Raw genomic sequence first — 15,656 nt, forward strand, 5'->3', positions numbered from 1 at the left:
ACTAATGTTTATTTTATTTTTTTACCGACAGCTGACAGTAAGTCAGTTAAATTAAATGTCCCTAAAATAATTTAATTTTTAGTTTCTTTCTAGTGGAAAGCAGGGAATCCAGCGCAGTTAGTGCAATTATAAATTAAATGAGAAAGTTAATTTTGAATTAAATAAATTGACTCCAATTTTTTTTAATTTATTGGTTAAGAATAAATCAGTGTTAACTTTTAAAATCAATGTAAAGATTTGTGTTGTCAGTTGTCAACGTATATTCCTTCATTTCTGTACTTAACCTAGTTTGAAATAAAGCAAAAAATGGTTTTAACTAAAGAGTATAGGATATGCATGCCAATGACCGTTGAGGAGGTAATTATATTTGATTACAAACTGTTGAACACACTTTTTCTTAAATTATCTGCTTTAGTATCAAATTGGTCAACTTTACATGATTGCAAGACACAGTCTGGAACAATCTGGTGATGGAGAAGGAGTAGAAGTTGTAGAAAATAAAGAGTGTGTAGATGAGCAACATGGAACGGGCCAATTTACCGAGAAAAGAATACATCTGTCTAGGTATGTTTAAAATTTAACATCAATTGTTGAAAAGTGAACTTTGTTACAAAAATATAAAAGTGTGTGCCATCTTCTGTATATTTTTAGCCGTCTTCCATATTGGGTCCAGGCTATTATTCCAAAGATCTTCTATGTAACTGAAAAAGCCTGGAACTATTATCCTTTTACAATCACTGAATATACGGTAGGGCTTACACTGTACTTCTTTGTAACTGAAGTTGTAACTATTTATTTAATATCTTTTTTAGTGTTCGTTTATTCCAAGGTTTAATATATCCATTGAGACGAAATATGAAAATAATAATGGATGTACAGAAAATGTGAGTAAGAACTGTTACCCCTTTTGATGGGTAGATAGATTTATTTCATGTTATAATATCTTTTTTTTAGTGTCTGAATTTAACACCAGAGCAATTAGCTGAACGAATCGTTGACCACATAGACATTGCATATGATGAGGTTTCAGCCAAACACTATAAAGAAGAGGAAGACCCACGTTTCTTCAAGTCCAAAAAGACTCATAGAGGCCCCTTGGTGGACGGTTGGAGAAGTAATTACCAACCAATAATGTGTTCCTACAAGTTGGTGCATGCCTCTTTCGAAGTGTTCGGTTTGCAAACTAAAGTGGAAGAATTTGTGCATTCAGTAAGTAAATATGTTTATTTTTTGCTTTATGAATTTACTAGGTAAAATTTCTGTCCAGTGTGTCCGGGAAGTACTACTTCTTGGCCACCGACAAGCTTTCGCTTGGATCGACGAGTGGATAGAAATGAATATGGACGATGTGAGAAAATATGAGGCGCAACTACAGCACCAAACGAATTCTTTGTTGCAGCAGAGTGTTCCTAATAATACCGATTCTCCAGGTACACCAGATCTGTTGGCTGCAGACTTGAATCCTTCCTTGACTGGCAGCCCTCCTCTTACCCCGAAATCTCCCTCTAAAAGAGGGTACTTCTCCTGGTTTTAGTCCTAAGATGTGCAATTTTATTTATTACGATTATATGTATTTATTTTGTTTACTGTTAGCTTTGCAATATAAAATCTTAAAATGTCGTGAAAGTGTGTTTCGACTATTGAATTGTTGGTGCTTAAATTAGTACAGAACCTTCATTTTCTTTAGAACAGTAACTTTATTTCCTTCAAGTTGGCAATTAGATTTTGGTAAAAAATATTAAAACAAGATCAAGATTATATTAAAAAACAACATTCTGTTCCATCGGCTGTGATTGGTGTAATTTTTCAGGAAATTCTATTCAACCAATCCGTATCGCATTATCTCGAGCGTAGATGTAATGGTTTGTCATTGTTCATTGTAAATGAATCATTAATATTGGTGATGCCAAGATTTAGATTTTTTGTTACTAGTACTGTAATGTTGGTTACATAAATTGGCGAACACTTGGCTTATAAACATTTATGAATGTTCTGTAATACACCACGGTTATGATTCCCTTATAATAGTTCTGAGTGTTATTTTTCTGGACATTCCAATGAGCTTGTTTCAGTTAGCAGTCTTCAAACATTTTTTATAAAAGATGTTATGTAGTGTTTCCTATATTCAAAGAATAAATTACCAAAAAAGTATGTCTGTATATCTTTTTAATTATGTGCTTATTTTATTAGGAGTAGTGCCTTACGAGTAAGGCCTTGTTCCAGAATAAGTCAAAAAAAATTATAAACGAGTAAGGCCTTGTATCAGAATAAGCCAAAAGTTATACTTTCCGCTAGCAAAAATTTAAATTAAAATTAAGCAGTTAATTTGCTTGCAAGTCTGTATATAAAGTTTTTTAATTACTTTAAATTTTCCGCAGATTTAAAAATCCTCACTTATAGTGGAAGTTTCTAGATCCTATGTTACATGATTCCAAGCTACAACCTTGCATTATTGTATAAATATTGAAGCTAGGCTTCGTAAAGAATTCAATCTTGTCCTATCATGCATTTTTTAAATATTTTTGGCTGAATAATTTGACTTATACAGGGTGATTCACAACTTATCCAAAAAAATTTGGGAATAGATGCGCTATGAAAAATGGAGTCAATAACATAAAAAAATTTCCTAGAAAAAATTATTGAATTTGAAGTGCTATCCACCATTACTTCACTGGCCTACTGTATGTCTCTATAGTCATTCTTGTTGTGCACTTTGCGCAATGCGCGTGGAGAGCCACGTGGCCCCAGCGACTCCGAATACTGAAATCCGATTTTACAATTAGTATTAACGTCATTGTGATAGTATTTACAATAGTTTTTTAGTAGTTAGTGTCAAACATGGCGTACGTGTATAGCAACTGGGAGTTGATGGATATCGTTTTAATTTATGGTGAAGCAAGATGACGATTGTGTTACGGTGAAGCAAGACGACATTTGTGTTAGTTCGTAGAAGCTGTGTAAGACGGGTCCAAATGTGTTTACAGGTAGGTGGATAAAATTTTGAACAGTTGTAACATCAGCCATGTCAAATTATTTTATTAAGTAAAACCACATATTAATTTCATTAATTAATAATAACAATAGCGGCAAAAGCAAAAATTCTATTTATTTTTTGCGAGTTTCTTTCAAGTTTTTGTCCATTTTTTATTACACTTCGCCTTGTGTATCTCACTTTTACACTCGACCAATTTCCAGTGCCGTGCAGAAGTGTATATTTAAATCATTTTCGAACTGCCCTTTTTGATTTTTTTTTTACAAAATTGTATTTGTAAGTCCCCTGTACATCCAAATTTTTTTTTTTTGGATAAGTTCTGAATCGCCCTATTTTAATGAGTTACAAAAAATATGACCCAACTTAGGAAATCACCCTGTACAATCGGTATATTTTCATCTACATAATATATGGCTTATGTAGGTATGTTATTTATTTTTGTTTTTCATTCACAAAAAAACCGACACAACTAAAGTAACGCCACAAACTGTTTCTATGTATGTAATTCCTGAATTTATTTTCTAGGCCATTAGCATTGGTCAATAAGTCAATAAGTTTATAAAAATTTTTTCTAATTTGTTTTATTTAAAAAAAGATTTTATAAACTAAGTTATTTTATTGACCAATGGCCTAGTAAATAAATTCAGGAAATTGATGTATATGTACAGTAACAAGTTTTGGGATGTGACTAGTTTGAAATTGGTCTTTTACACAGCTTTACTTTGATAAAATAAATTTGAAACACAATTTTAACGTCAATTTAATCACAACAGTAAACAGTACAAATATATCAGGTTTATAAATATAATTAGAATAAATTATCTAATTGGAAAAATATATCACTATATAATTAAGTAAAACTAAATAGTTCTGTGCCAACAAATATCTTTAAAAATAATTGTTTGTGCTAAATATGAATGGAAATTGCGTGTGTATTTAAGAATTCTTAAAAATGTTCTAAGATCAAATATATGGTAGAGCTGTGTATTTTTTGTATTTTGTTTTCAAACGTGGACTGGTTCTAAATATTTTTGTACCATATTTTATTTAAATATTCATATAAAACATAAGTGACAACGAATAATAAAAAAATATTTAGTTTTGAATTCTCAAAAAAATTGTAGGTCTATTTTGCATAAGAATACAATAGGTATTCTTAGTGAATATAAAATAATATGTAGCACATTAAACATTTTAGTGCAGTCTCTATAACATACATATTTATGTTGTGTTTCATGTTGAATGAAATCATCCTTATATCTCGTTATTTTAAATTGAAAGATTTTGAATTTTGAAACAAAATATTTACCTTCAAAGCGATTATTCCAATATAACCAAATTATATTTTAGTCATAGGCATCTGATTAAAAATTAGAAAATTAGTAATACCTATATTCTTTTCTTTTTGCATGCATTATCATTTTGGGCTCCAAATCCTTGAGTCGTCTTTGAAATAAATAACCAAAAAAGAAATAGAAACAAGTTACCCAGCAAGTGGGCTGGTCGCTTCAGTCAAGTGGAGACAGATGGTGATATATTCTAATTTAGCATTCCTAGAAACTACCAAATTTTGAAAAAAATATCTTTAAAAGTATTCAAGAGTTAGGTACCCAAACATGTAGCTTCTTTTGCTTTTTGTTTTATATAAGCTATAGAATTTTTGAAAAAACTTTTTAATCTAGCCCTTAAAAAACAGCATATCTGCTCCAAATATTTATTGAAAATATTCTCATCAAGTAATACATTTTGTATTTATTATATTATTTATTATTGTACATATTTATATATATTTTTTAAATGTCAATCCTGTTTAATTTTAGGTCCGCGTGCCTATGACTAAAATCGAATTTAGTTAAAAACACTGCAGGTAATTATTTTGTGTCAATATATAAAAACATTTAGTTTCAAATAAGAAAGAAATAAAGGTAGCTACATAAAAATCGAAACAGTATATAATTGATTGGTGGAGAACCAGATGGTCCAACATGAATAAATCTTTTGAAAAGTTGGACTATATATGGATAAAAAGTAAATTTAAATATAACTTTACACACCAGTGCTTAATGGACCACCTGGTACATACAGTCTCAGTCTAACTAGACATATTACTTATATTATTTAATACTTGAACAATTTCTGGCTGGTTGCCACACCTTCAGTTTAGACTTTCGGACTTTTTGAAAGAGACATACCACTCTCTTCTGAGAAGAAACTCTGAACAGTTTCACCAGCCCGACAATTGTTCAACTGCAAACCAAACTACACAGCTTAATGTCTATATACTAGCCGATGATGCCTCTTTTCTGGCGAATCATCAATGGAAGGTCTCTTCCCTTCGACTGACATCATTCGGTAGTCATTAGAAATCCTTCTCTCTAAAATAGACGGCCTCCTACTGTCACCAACTGAGAATCTTCTAGTTTCGACAGTGGGAATTTGGCTTACAAGTTCTGTGACTTCCTCTTCATTTACCGTAGCACTGTCTTTGTAAGACATGCTTGCATTCGATCCTACAGAGAAGGAACAGAGGCGCTGAAGAGGGGGAACAGAGCCTTAAAATGAATTTGAATGTTATAGTGACATCATAATAATAGTATATAAAGAAAGGAAGTACAGGGTATGTGGAGATTCACAATAATTTCCAATTATTTAGTTGAAACATTTTACTTCGAAATTCTGAAAATTTTCTGAATTGAAACTAAATAAAACATTTCTTTATTAGGTTACTATGTTACGTTACACTGTACAGGTAAATTAAACTCATTTGAGTTCTGAAGGTAGGATGTGCAGTGGCAAAGTAGTGGAGTGGGGAACTATATACATTTGCTATGGGTTATCTGCTGCGTGTATTTCTATCTCTATCTACATCAAATGCACTTTCTTTTTAATTTGCGCATTTCAGAGCTCAAGGGTATTTTATCCAGATGCATATATCTGTCTAAATTTTAAAATACTATGACTTGTTAGGAAATGCTTTTCTGTTTTAAAACATGTTATTAATAAGGGATAATTGAGGATTCTAGATGCAAAGCCGGATAAATCTTTTTGAATTTTTTGAAATATAATAGTGGCAATGCATTCACAAACCATTTGCTCATACGGCTAATACTCCAATTCGTTCAAGAGCATAAAAATTCTTATAAAAATTAAAGTTCAGTTATTATTGTTAAAAATTATATTTTTTAATTTGATTTTACATTAAGGGAAATATCTTTTAGCCATAAGTAGAAATTAACCCACTAAACACGAAACGTAAATGAAACGTTGCAAATGAGATGTTTTACTGAACATTTGAAACATTAACTAGAAACGTTTCTGTTTCATTACAGAAATGTAGCACTTGAAAACTTATTTAGTGAAACATAGCCGAAACGTTACAATTGAAGAGAGTTTGAAACATTACTCGAAACATTCCCTTTCGATCTCGGAAACATAACAGACGAACAACCCTTTGCTATTTTTGCTTATCTTATGGAACATTCGGCATTAGTTAAATTTTGCTCTCAATCCCCAATCCTTCTCAAGCGTTAGTTCATTTGCCTTTGTTATATAAAGACATAATTAGAAAAAAAAATGTGGTAGCATATTTATAACACAAGTCTAGAAAAAATGTATGTTCGTGACTTGCGTAGACTGCGCGTAACAGCCCGAGTTTATTTGTTTCCCGTGTGTCGTTTCAATTCGTATTATGTTAGGTTAGGTTTGCGGTTTGTCAGTTTGCTTGGTTTCGTTGTTATTCATCTTTACTTTGACGCTATTTTATGTGATAATTTGTAGTGTGTGCAGTTGTGGTTATTGTAAGGTGCATATAAAATAATGAATATTGATGCAAAATGTTTAAAACGATATGTGTAAAGAGATTTCCAATTTTGCGTCACATCTACCTAAATATAGTTATACCCACTACCTATTACAGACAAGAGGACAAGGGACAAGAACTAAGAAAATGGAACAACAACTATACGTTTCGATATAATTTGAAGAGCAACTACTTAGTCAGTGAGAACTATTTGAAATATGGATGAATCAAGTGAAATAGACGTCATTTATTTTATATTTTGTACAAATGTTTATATTTGTTTATGTGTATAGGCATGCTTAAATAAAAGAGTTTAGGTATACCTACAGATATTTACTTTGTCAAGATATCATTTTGTATCCTTATTTCTGCTGTATAATTTATTATTATTAAAAGGATATATGTAATATTGACCATGCGTAGAAGAAATTATAACTTTATATTATTTTTCAGTAATGTTATTTGTTTTTCATGTACCTACCATTTTAAGATTCATAATCATAACTAACTTTTTCTAATTATCAGTTCGTCATTGTTACCATATTCATGAAGGTCTCAACATTAGAAAATTTCCATTTCAGAAGCGTATTTGAACTATATAAAATGTGTAGCTTTTTTTTAATGCTTCTGATATTGTTTTGTGATATTTTTATTTGTACGATGAATGGCAAAATTCATAATCCATATTAGAAACTTTTTTCAGTGGCTTCTCAAAAAGAAAGAAATTCTTAGTAAAAGTTGCCGCATCCCCAAACTAGAAGAGCATATTTATTTTTTTTAATATACAATGTAACTTTTTTTAGTTCGAATTAAGTCATTCACAATACAAATAAAAATATCACAAAGGAGTATTAGAGATATTTAAAAAAATACTCACACTATTTATACTATTTCAAAAACGCTTTTGAAATGAAAATGATCTAAAGTTGAGAGCATTATGAGAACAATATGGTAATAAAATTATTATGTTACTCAAACATTTCTGAAAATATACTGAAACGTAAAACAAAAATATCGAGGGCATAAATGGAACATAAAAAGAATGTTACTGAAACCAATTTTTTGAAACGTTTCATTGGAAACGTATTTTGGGGAGGACATCTTTGGTTTCTATTGGGTTACCAGAACGTTGCATGGATTTTTTATGAAACGTTTCAAGAAAAATGGAAACGTTTCTGAAACATGTCAGAAACTGAAAAATGTTTAGTGGGAATCCTAACAAAGTATCTACAATACACACACATCTCTGCCCAAGTCAGAAACGCGAAGTTAGGTGGGTCGGTCTGTATGTGTGTATTTACCTTTGCCTCTCTTTCTTCAAAATTCTGTGCTACCAAATCATCAAATTTAATGATTGATTATTTTGTGACCATTACTTGCCCCCCACTGGCAAATTTTCTACGGACGCCCATGGACTAGATAATAGTAACCGCGAATTACACAGGCACCATCTTTGATTTAGCTCAGTAAATATTTACACAGATTCTGCTGGGACGAGATGAAGCAAGTTTACGATTTTACTTCGTTTAAATTCTATTATTTGCGACAGAACGACACAAAACATAAACACCACCAAATGCGCTACCTTAATCTAAACGCAAAGGTGGCCTGGACACCTTCCTACCCAATTGTTTTGACTGTGGACTTTCCTCTGGTAACTCCATTATGGATTCTCTCCTAATCAGTTCTTTTCTCTGATGTTTCATGACGGTCAGATCGGCCAGGGAACTTTTCCTGCTCAACGGACATTTCCCGTTCCTTCTTGGCACCTGTTTCTTCGCCTTGTAAAGTTCTAGCAACGCCGCCCCCAGTGACGTGATCAACAGGCCGCCAACCACATAGTTCATTATAGATGCTACTGAAAATGTTCATAATGTAGGAGTAATCGTTTAGTGTTACTGATATTTTACAACTAAGAAATTTGAAAATTAAAAATATCTACGACTACAAGTTTGTGTACCTATCTAAAGTTTTATCGTCCTGTATTTTTTTGCAAAAAATGCTTCGGGAAAATATGTTTAAAATTAACCTGTTATCTATACATCAATGAATTGACAGGTTCTACTCTAAGATTGAGGTAACTGAAGTTATGTGCAGTAGCGGCACTTAACTTCCTTACCAAAGAGGGCGCAATAATTGAGGTACAAAGTATTGATCAAATATAAATAATTTCATTTTAAGAACTATTGAAATATAGGATAAATATGCTCAACATTATTTTTTATAGTGAAAGTCCAATCCTCTGCTTTTGTCCGAAATATTTTCAAATACTTTTTGTATTGGTATTTTTTGCGCCACTGATTTTTCAATAGATAATATTGCAAGTGTTGATAGTCTGTTGTTATAATCAAATTTAAACTTTTACAATCTTTCAAAAAATACAAGAAACAATATGTTTGTACCAAAATTTTACACCATACGTAAACAAATTACGTTTGATAATAAAAAAAAGCGGTGAAAACTATTATTTGGTTACGGATGGACTAAATAGAGCCCAAACTTCATAGTAATATGCGTTACTCCCATTCTGTCTTTCACTGCTGCGCGATGGTAACCATGACCACCGCTGTAAAGACTTTCTACGTTTAGAGGCTAGCTACAAGGAACCAACGTATTCAATGTCATTCCAAATTTAAGATTTCCTTTTTAATGTGTTTCATAAGGCTAATCTATTTAATTATGTAGATAATATTTAAAACTAAATTTTAAATTAGATTTTTTTACTACAAAAATTTCTAAGGCGGTGTGGCGCCCCAGAGCCCGTCCGCACCAGCCGCCACTGGTTATGTGTTAATATAACAATTTTCGGGCCAACTTGGAGTAAGAAATCTGATTGTTAAATATTCTATGTCTGTTGTGTACCTACCTATATTCATCTGTACAGAATATTCCAAGTTTAAGTGAAATTTGGTATATTAGAATTTGAGTATGAATATATACAATTTGTTAGGTCGTAGCTCAAGTATTTACGAAAATGAGCGGCTTTTACATTATTAGGAAGATAAGGTCCTTAGTCAAGCTTTGTCTTGCAAATTTTTGGTATTTCTGCCGATTTTTATATAATTCATTATTTTATTAATCTTTACCAGAAAATATTTTCTATATTTATTTGATTTTATTATCATCAAATATTTGATTTATTCGAATAATACAATATCAAATGTTCTTTCATGCAAATTGTCGGAAAGTCATTTTGAAAAGTTATAAACGGGGTTTCTAACGAAGCCACTTAGATTTTTTTGTAATTTTTTTAAGGAATAGTCACTAGAAGTATCCAAAAAAATGCAGGTAAAGCTGTTTTTTCTATTGCATGTGCCAAATTTTGTGATAATTGGTTCTGATTTTACAATTCATTCAAATAAAAAAATATCATTGTGTTGAAATTTTTCGATATCTTATATGAAAACGATATTTCAATTATACAAAAAATGGCTCGTAACAAGGCCTAGTTATTTTTTTAACTAAAAAAATCACTTTTTAATAAAGTAGGATCGTATCCCTTTACCAATGTTCTACTCAATTTTTTTTATTATGAAAACGTATGTCTTCGACGATTTCATCCTGTATACAGGATGTTTTGTTATTTTGTGAAAAAAAGTTCTTATAAAGGTAGATCGAAATAATAAATGCAATGTTTAAATTTTAATTTTTTATTTATTCTCATTTATTGTTTCAAACAGTTTTAAAGATATTGTCTAGAAATTTGAAAAACGCTTTGGAAGGATAAATGTGCTTTTTTTTTGGGGTGATCCGAATATTTCTACTTGCACCAGTGGCGTTCGTGCGATAATGCCACAATCCTTTTTAAAAAATAAATGGTACGCTACTGACTTTTCCCGTTTTGATATTTTTTTAGAAATCCGCCATCAATTCTTGAATGAAATTGTTTTTTTTCGTAGGATACACCGTTTTTGAGAGAAAAAAAAAAAACACATTTTATTGCAAGTTGTGCATTTTTAATTTCTATTGGGACATTATCTAGTACGCTGCTGCAATATTTCTAAATAAAATACAACCATCAAATTTCGAGTCAATATCTTTAAAACTATTTAATAAAATAATTAATAAAAATTAATAAAAAATTAAAATTTAAACACTCTCGGAAACGAAGCATATTTCGACCTACGTTTATAAGAACTTTTTTTCACAAAATAACTTCGGCAACAACCTAAAATATTTCGCACTTATTTACAAATACCCTGTATATGAAATGTTCAGTAAAGATTATCTATTTTTGTGTTTTTCATCTCTGGCATAGTCTATTATTAATTTTTAAAGATAAAATTATATATTGTAAAAATAAAATGAAAAATAGCGTTTTCCCTCTTTTCAACCCCATTGGTGGACACAGTGTATATGCAGTTTTGCTAAAATATTGAACATATATCTACAAGTTTTCAAAATTAAGATTATTGATATTAAGTAGTACATTTTTATTTTCATATTAAAAAAAAGTCCTAGAAAAGTTATTTTCAAATTTTTTGGTTAGTCACTTTTCCTTTTATATTTTGAGTTAAAGCCCTGTACATGTTAAATAATAATATGAATATTTTAGATATCTCCAATTCTCTATATTGCGAATTTATCAAATTTTACTTTCTGAGATTATTTCTATTCGAGCATTAAATTTGATGTCATAACAAGGGAAGTTTGAAATGATCGTGATATTTTTTTAATCGAGTTTTTGACCCAGTTATGTGTTACTAGAAATAGTATTCATTTTCGATAATAATTATGTATCGAAAATGCGTTGATGATGGATTAGATTTTCCTACTTCTGTAACTATTTAAAAATATATATATAGGTACACTTGTACTAGCATACCAAATTATATCATTTAAATCCGACAAAGCGTTTTAGAAAAACTATTCATTTTGCGGAAGTAATTTGCAGCAGTTTCAAGTTCCGTATGTAGGTACGGGAAATATTTAGACATTGTATAAAGAGCACAAAAAATATGTAATTTTGTATACATTAATAAAGTTGCATAAAAAAATAAGTACTTACGTACATCTAATAATGTACAACTGATCCTAACTTTGATGATTTATAAACGCTTTGACCTTCTAATATAATTGGAACGAATTGGAAAAATATTTTTTTATGTTTTAAAATCAACATTGCTAAATATTACGATAATCTCGATGATATTTTTAGTAGATACTTAAACTGCACATTTTCGCTATTACAATGCAAATGAGATTTACCTCTAGGTTCCAAGTTTTTCGATATTTTTTTTGAAATCCTCGGATTCCTATGTTTCCTTTTATCGTAAAAATCCTCAGGGGTACACAATTCATTTCTCAGCACCAAGTCAGAACAAATTTCATCAAGGATGACCAGCATGTCGGATTTAGGACACGAGGGTTGCTTTATAATCTTGGGTTCAACTCTCACGATATTTTCAGTGACATGTAACTCGATTTCGCTGATGTTCTCATCTGTACGATTAATTTCTGTTTGGTTTTTAATGCCGAAATCGTTTCCTTCGGAGTCGTTCATAGGATAATATAATACTAATCTCGCTAAAACTACTATTAACAATATAAATATCACTGACTTTATCACCTTCTCTGTTACAGCTTCGTTGGTAGCTGGGGGATTGTAAGGGTTATTCTCTCGGTTTTCAATCATTTTTGCACACTGACTGTCACAGACTCGAATTGATCTGATATTCTTTATTTAGATAAAACAAACAAAAAGGAAGGGAAACAGCGCGTTCTACGCGTCGTAGAATTTAGGCAACTGTGGAAAATCGATAAAAGCTCTATATACCCCGTTGCATTTTTCAGGGTAATTGCGACGCGACAGCTGGACGAGAATATTGCCACCGATTGATAGATCTTTCACGCTTTATCTATATTGTTTTTAATATGGAAAATTATTCAACAAACTAAACATATGTTCCTTTTTTAAATTTTTTCTCGTGGTTTCGAAACGACTTATTTTAGGAGCAATGTTCAATTATAACTGAAGCAGATCTACTTTTTGCGATTTTGTTGAGTTTTCCTTCCGAACAAAAAACCTTCGATAAAACCGAGTTATGGTCCTTTAAAGTTTAGAAATAAGTACTTACATGCATACAGATTTTAAACTTTTACTAGCTTTCATTAAGATACCCCCTTGTTATTCGACTAAAATTTACAATATTTTTTTTTTTAATTCAAAACATTGTTAAAAATTTGCTGCGAGCGTACCGTTCGAGACCTAGGTTAGCAGTCTAGCTTCCATTTTGCCCAGGACCCTCTGCCTTTCCTGTGGCAAGGATCTTAAAGTATAAAGCCAAGCTCAAATGCAGTGGAAAAGTGCTAAAAGACAGCGGTATGGATACAGAAGCAGTGAAAAAAATAGTGAAAAAAATGTTAATCCGAATGTGTATCCGGTAATATTAAGAACAAATCAGAGCATTGACTAAACCTCTAAGCAGAACATCATCCAAAATGGAAAAAGACCGACGTGCTCTCCCCAAGTATTCGTGTAGATGGTGCTATGAGAGGCGTTCAGCAACCCTCACTACCACTTTGAGCAGCCGCTGAAGACGAGAGTCCCGGCAATGCCTACTAGCGTTGAGTGAGAAATAGTATTTTTCTATCAATGTTACTAGTTACGAAAATTTCAGCGAAAATTGCGGTCTCACCCAAAATAGAGGTATGGGAAAAAAATACAGAACAAAGCCTTACAAAATAAGTTGTAGTATAACGAGGCAGAACCGTAGTCAGGGCCAATACGATATAGCTGGTCTAGAGAAGAAAAAAATGTTCCACCTACCACAGTAAGCTTTTAGGAACATACAATATCTTAAAAAGTATCAAACTGGAAATAAACGTGCTCTCTCTGCAAATTTTATTGCATTTTAATATTTGGTCCTAGATACGGTTCTGTATCGAGGTGAACTGGACAAATAAATAGAATTTCATAGATATCGAATAAAAATTTACGATTTATGTTATAAGTACCTTCACCCATCTGAACTTAAATATTTTTGAATTATGTATCCCACTAGTCAGCATTTAAGGTTTGGCAACTGATATAACTGGTTGCATAAATCTTAAAATAGCCATATTACAAATTTTTTCATCGTAATCAATGACTATGAATAGTTAAAGAATATTAGAATGTATTATTTTAGATTTAGTTTAATTTTAGAGATGTGCATTGTGAGTTTAAAGTTTAAAAATATTATAATATACAGGGTGTTCCACCTAGAGGGATTTGTCTGTAACACTGTAAAAAATTGGTTTTAATAAAAGTTGTCTGGAATCATGTGGTCCATGTAAAGAAAATATTTTTAGTTTTATAGGGCGTTCCATTTCGGTGAATGCAAAATTGAATGCCCTTTCGACTGATTTAAGGTTGCCCATACTTATCTCTAATAGTTTTCCAGAAAAATCAGGTTTTGTTTTAAAGTCCAAAAAAGTAACTATGTAACAGCGTCAAGAAGACCTTGCAATTGTTTTAGTACAACGTCGATACATAGGATTTTACAAAAGCACAGCACAGCACATCCTTATCGCATCCAATTGCACCAAGAGTTACTAAAAGTAGACATTAAGCAAAGATTGGAGTTTTGTCAGTAGGCACTTGAGATGTTAAATCAAGATGATGATTTTTTAAACGGGTCATGTTCTGTCATCTTTTAAAAACCGAATTCGTTTGTGTATTAATCAAAATGGAGGACACTTCGAGCAATTGATGTAAGTCAGCGGTCTAAGTATTCTTTTCCTTGTTCTGTTCCGAGTTTCAGTTTGTTTCGTTTTGCGTTTTGTTTTAGGTGTTGTTAGTGGTTTATTTTTGTTTGTCAAACCACTTTTTAAACATGCCAGTAAATATTGACACTGTCAGTCCTAGGCCTGATAAAATGTTAGAGAAAAGTGGTTTTGCAAGGCCTTCTTGACGCTGTTACATAGCTACTTTTTCGGACTTTAGAACAGAACCTGATTTTTCTGGAAAACTGTTAAAGATTAGTATGGACAACCTTATATCAGTCGAAAGGGCATTCAATTTTGCATTCACCCATGACAATTAATATTAATAAAAGTTTTTCAACTCGTAAGATTATTAAATGTAAGTCTCATTATTTTCGAGTCTGAATAACGTACACGTTTTGCTCACAGATGACAAGATAATTAATTTATGCCAAAACGAACTGTGGAGACTGCAGGTTTCTAACTCTTACGGTTTAGAAGCTATCTAGCCTCATTTAGAGAGCTGAAATTGTGATTTTTTTCAAAAACAACTGATTATCTCGAAAATGGTAAGTTTTAAACACCATGTACATTCAATAAACTCTACCTAATATTAACCAAGGAATTTAAAAATACAATAATATATAGGGTGTTCCATTTAAAATAACAAAGTTATGTAGCGCCCATGCGAAATGGAACACCCTATAAAGATAAAAATATTTTTTTTACATTACCCACATGATTCCAGGTAACTTTTATTCGAGCCATTTGTTTATAAATTTACAGTTGCAGAGTTACAGAAGAATCCCTCTTAGGTGGAACACCCTTTATAATTTATTTGATAATTACATATTTGGAAAATTGATTATTCTTGAAGTTAAAAATTTTATCTGCAGGCTGTGTTAACAATATGGGGATAATTCTATGGACTTTCAACTCACAAAACTGCAATAAAAAAAATAAGAGAAAGCAGAGGTCCTCTAGTTGGATTCTCAAGACAAATTGGATATCATGTCATTCATTTCTTTGAGTTTTATGAGGAACAAAGCGATATCCATTTACTTCACATTTTCTATAACCATCTATGGGTTAAAATTAAAGTAAAAACTGCTGCTAAAAATAAGTTCTGGGGTGTAACATTTTATTACTGATTTTTCAATCTACTTACCAGTATAACCA

At 31.3% G+C, this 15,656-nt stretch overlaps 2 protein-coding genes across 2 annotated transcripts; one reads left to right on the forward strand and one right to left on the reverse strand.

Moving 5' to 3' along the window:
* The first annotated feature begins 107 nt into the window (after positions 1–107).
* On the forward strand, positions 108–1,795 carry LOC108911582 (cytoplasmic phosphatidylinositol transfer protein 1). Its single transcript, XM_018716558.2, has 6 exons — positions 108–357; positions 416–564; positions 652–748; positions 813–884; positions 955–1,209; positions 1,268–1,795. Exons 1-6 carry the CDS (start codon positions 307–309, stop codon positions 1,532–1,534), a joined length of 891 nt encoding a protein of 296 aa, XP_018572074.1. The 5' UTR covers positions 108–306; the 3' UTR covers positions 1,535–1,795.
* Positions 1,796–5,260: 3,465 nt separating this feature from the next.
* Positions 5,261–12,426, reverse strand: LOC108911579. The gene is made up of 3 exons (XM_023455458.1): positions 12,000–12,426; positions 8,408–8,646; positions 5,261–5,524 (listed from the first exon to the last, which is right to left on the reverse strand). Exons 1-3 carry the CDS (start codon positions 12,424–12,426, stop codon positions 5,261–5,263), a joined length of 930 nt encoding a protein of 309 aa, XP_023311226.1.
* Between the last annotated feature and the right edge of the window lie 3,230 nt (positions 12,427–15,656).

This window comes from Anoplophora glabripennis, unplaced genomic scaffold (genome assembly GCF_000390285.2).
Source record: "Anoplophora glabripennis isolate ALB-LARVAE unplaced genomic scaffold, Agla_2.0 scaffold525, whole genome shotgun sequence".
NCBI lineage: Eukaryota > Metazoa > Arthropoda > Insecta > Coleoptera > Cerambycidae > Anoplophora > Anoplophora glabripennis.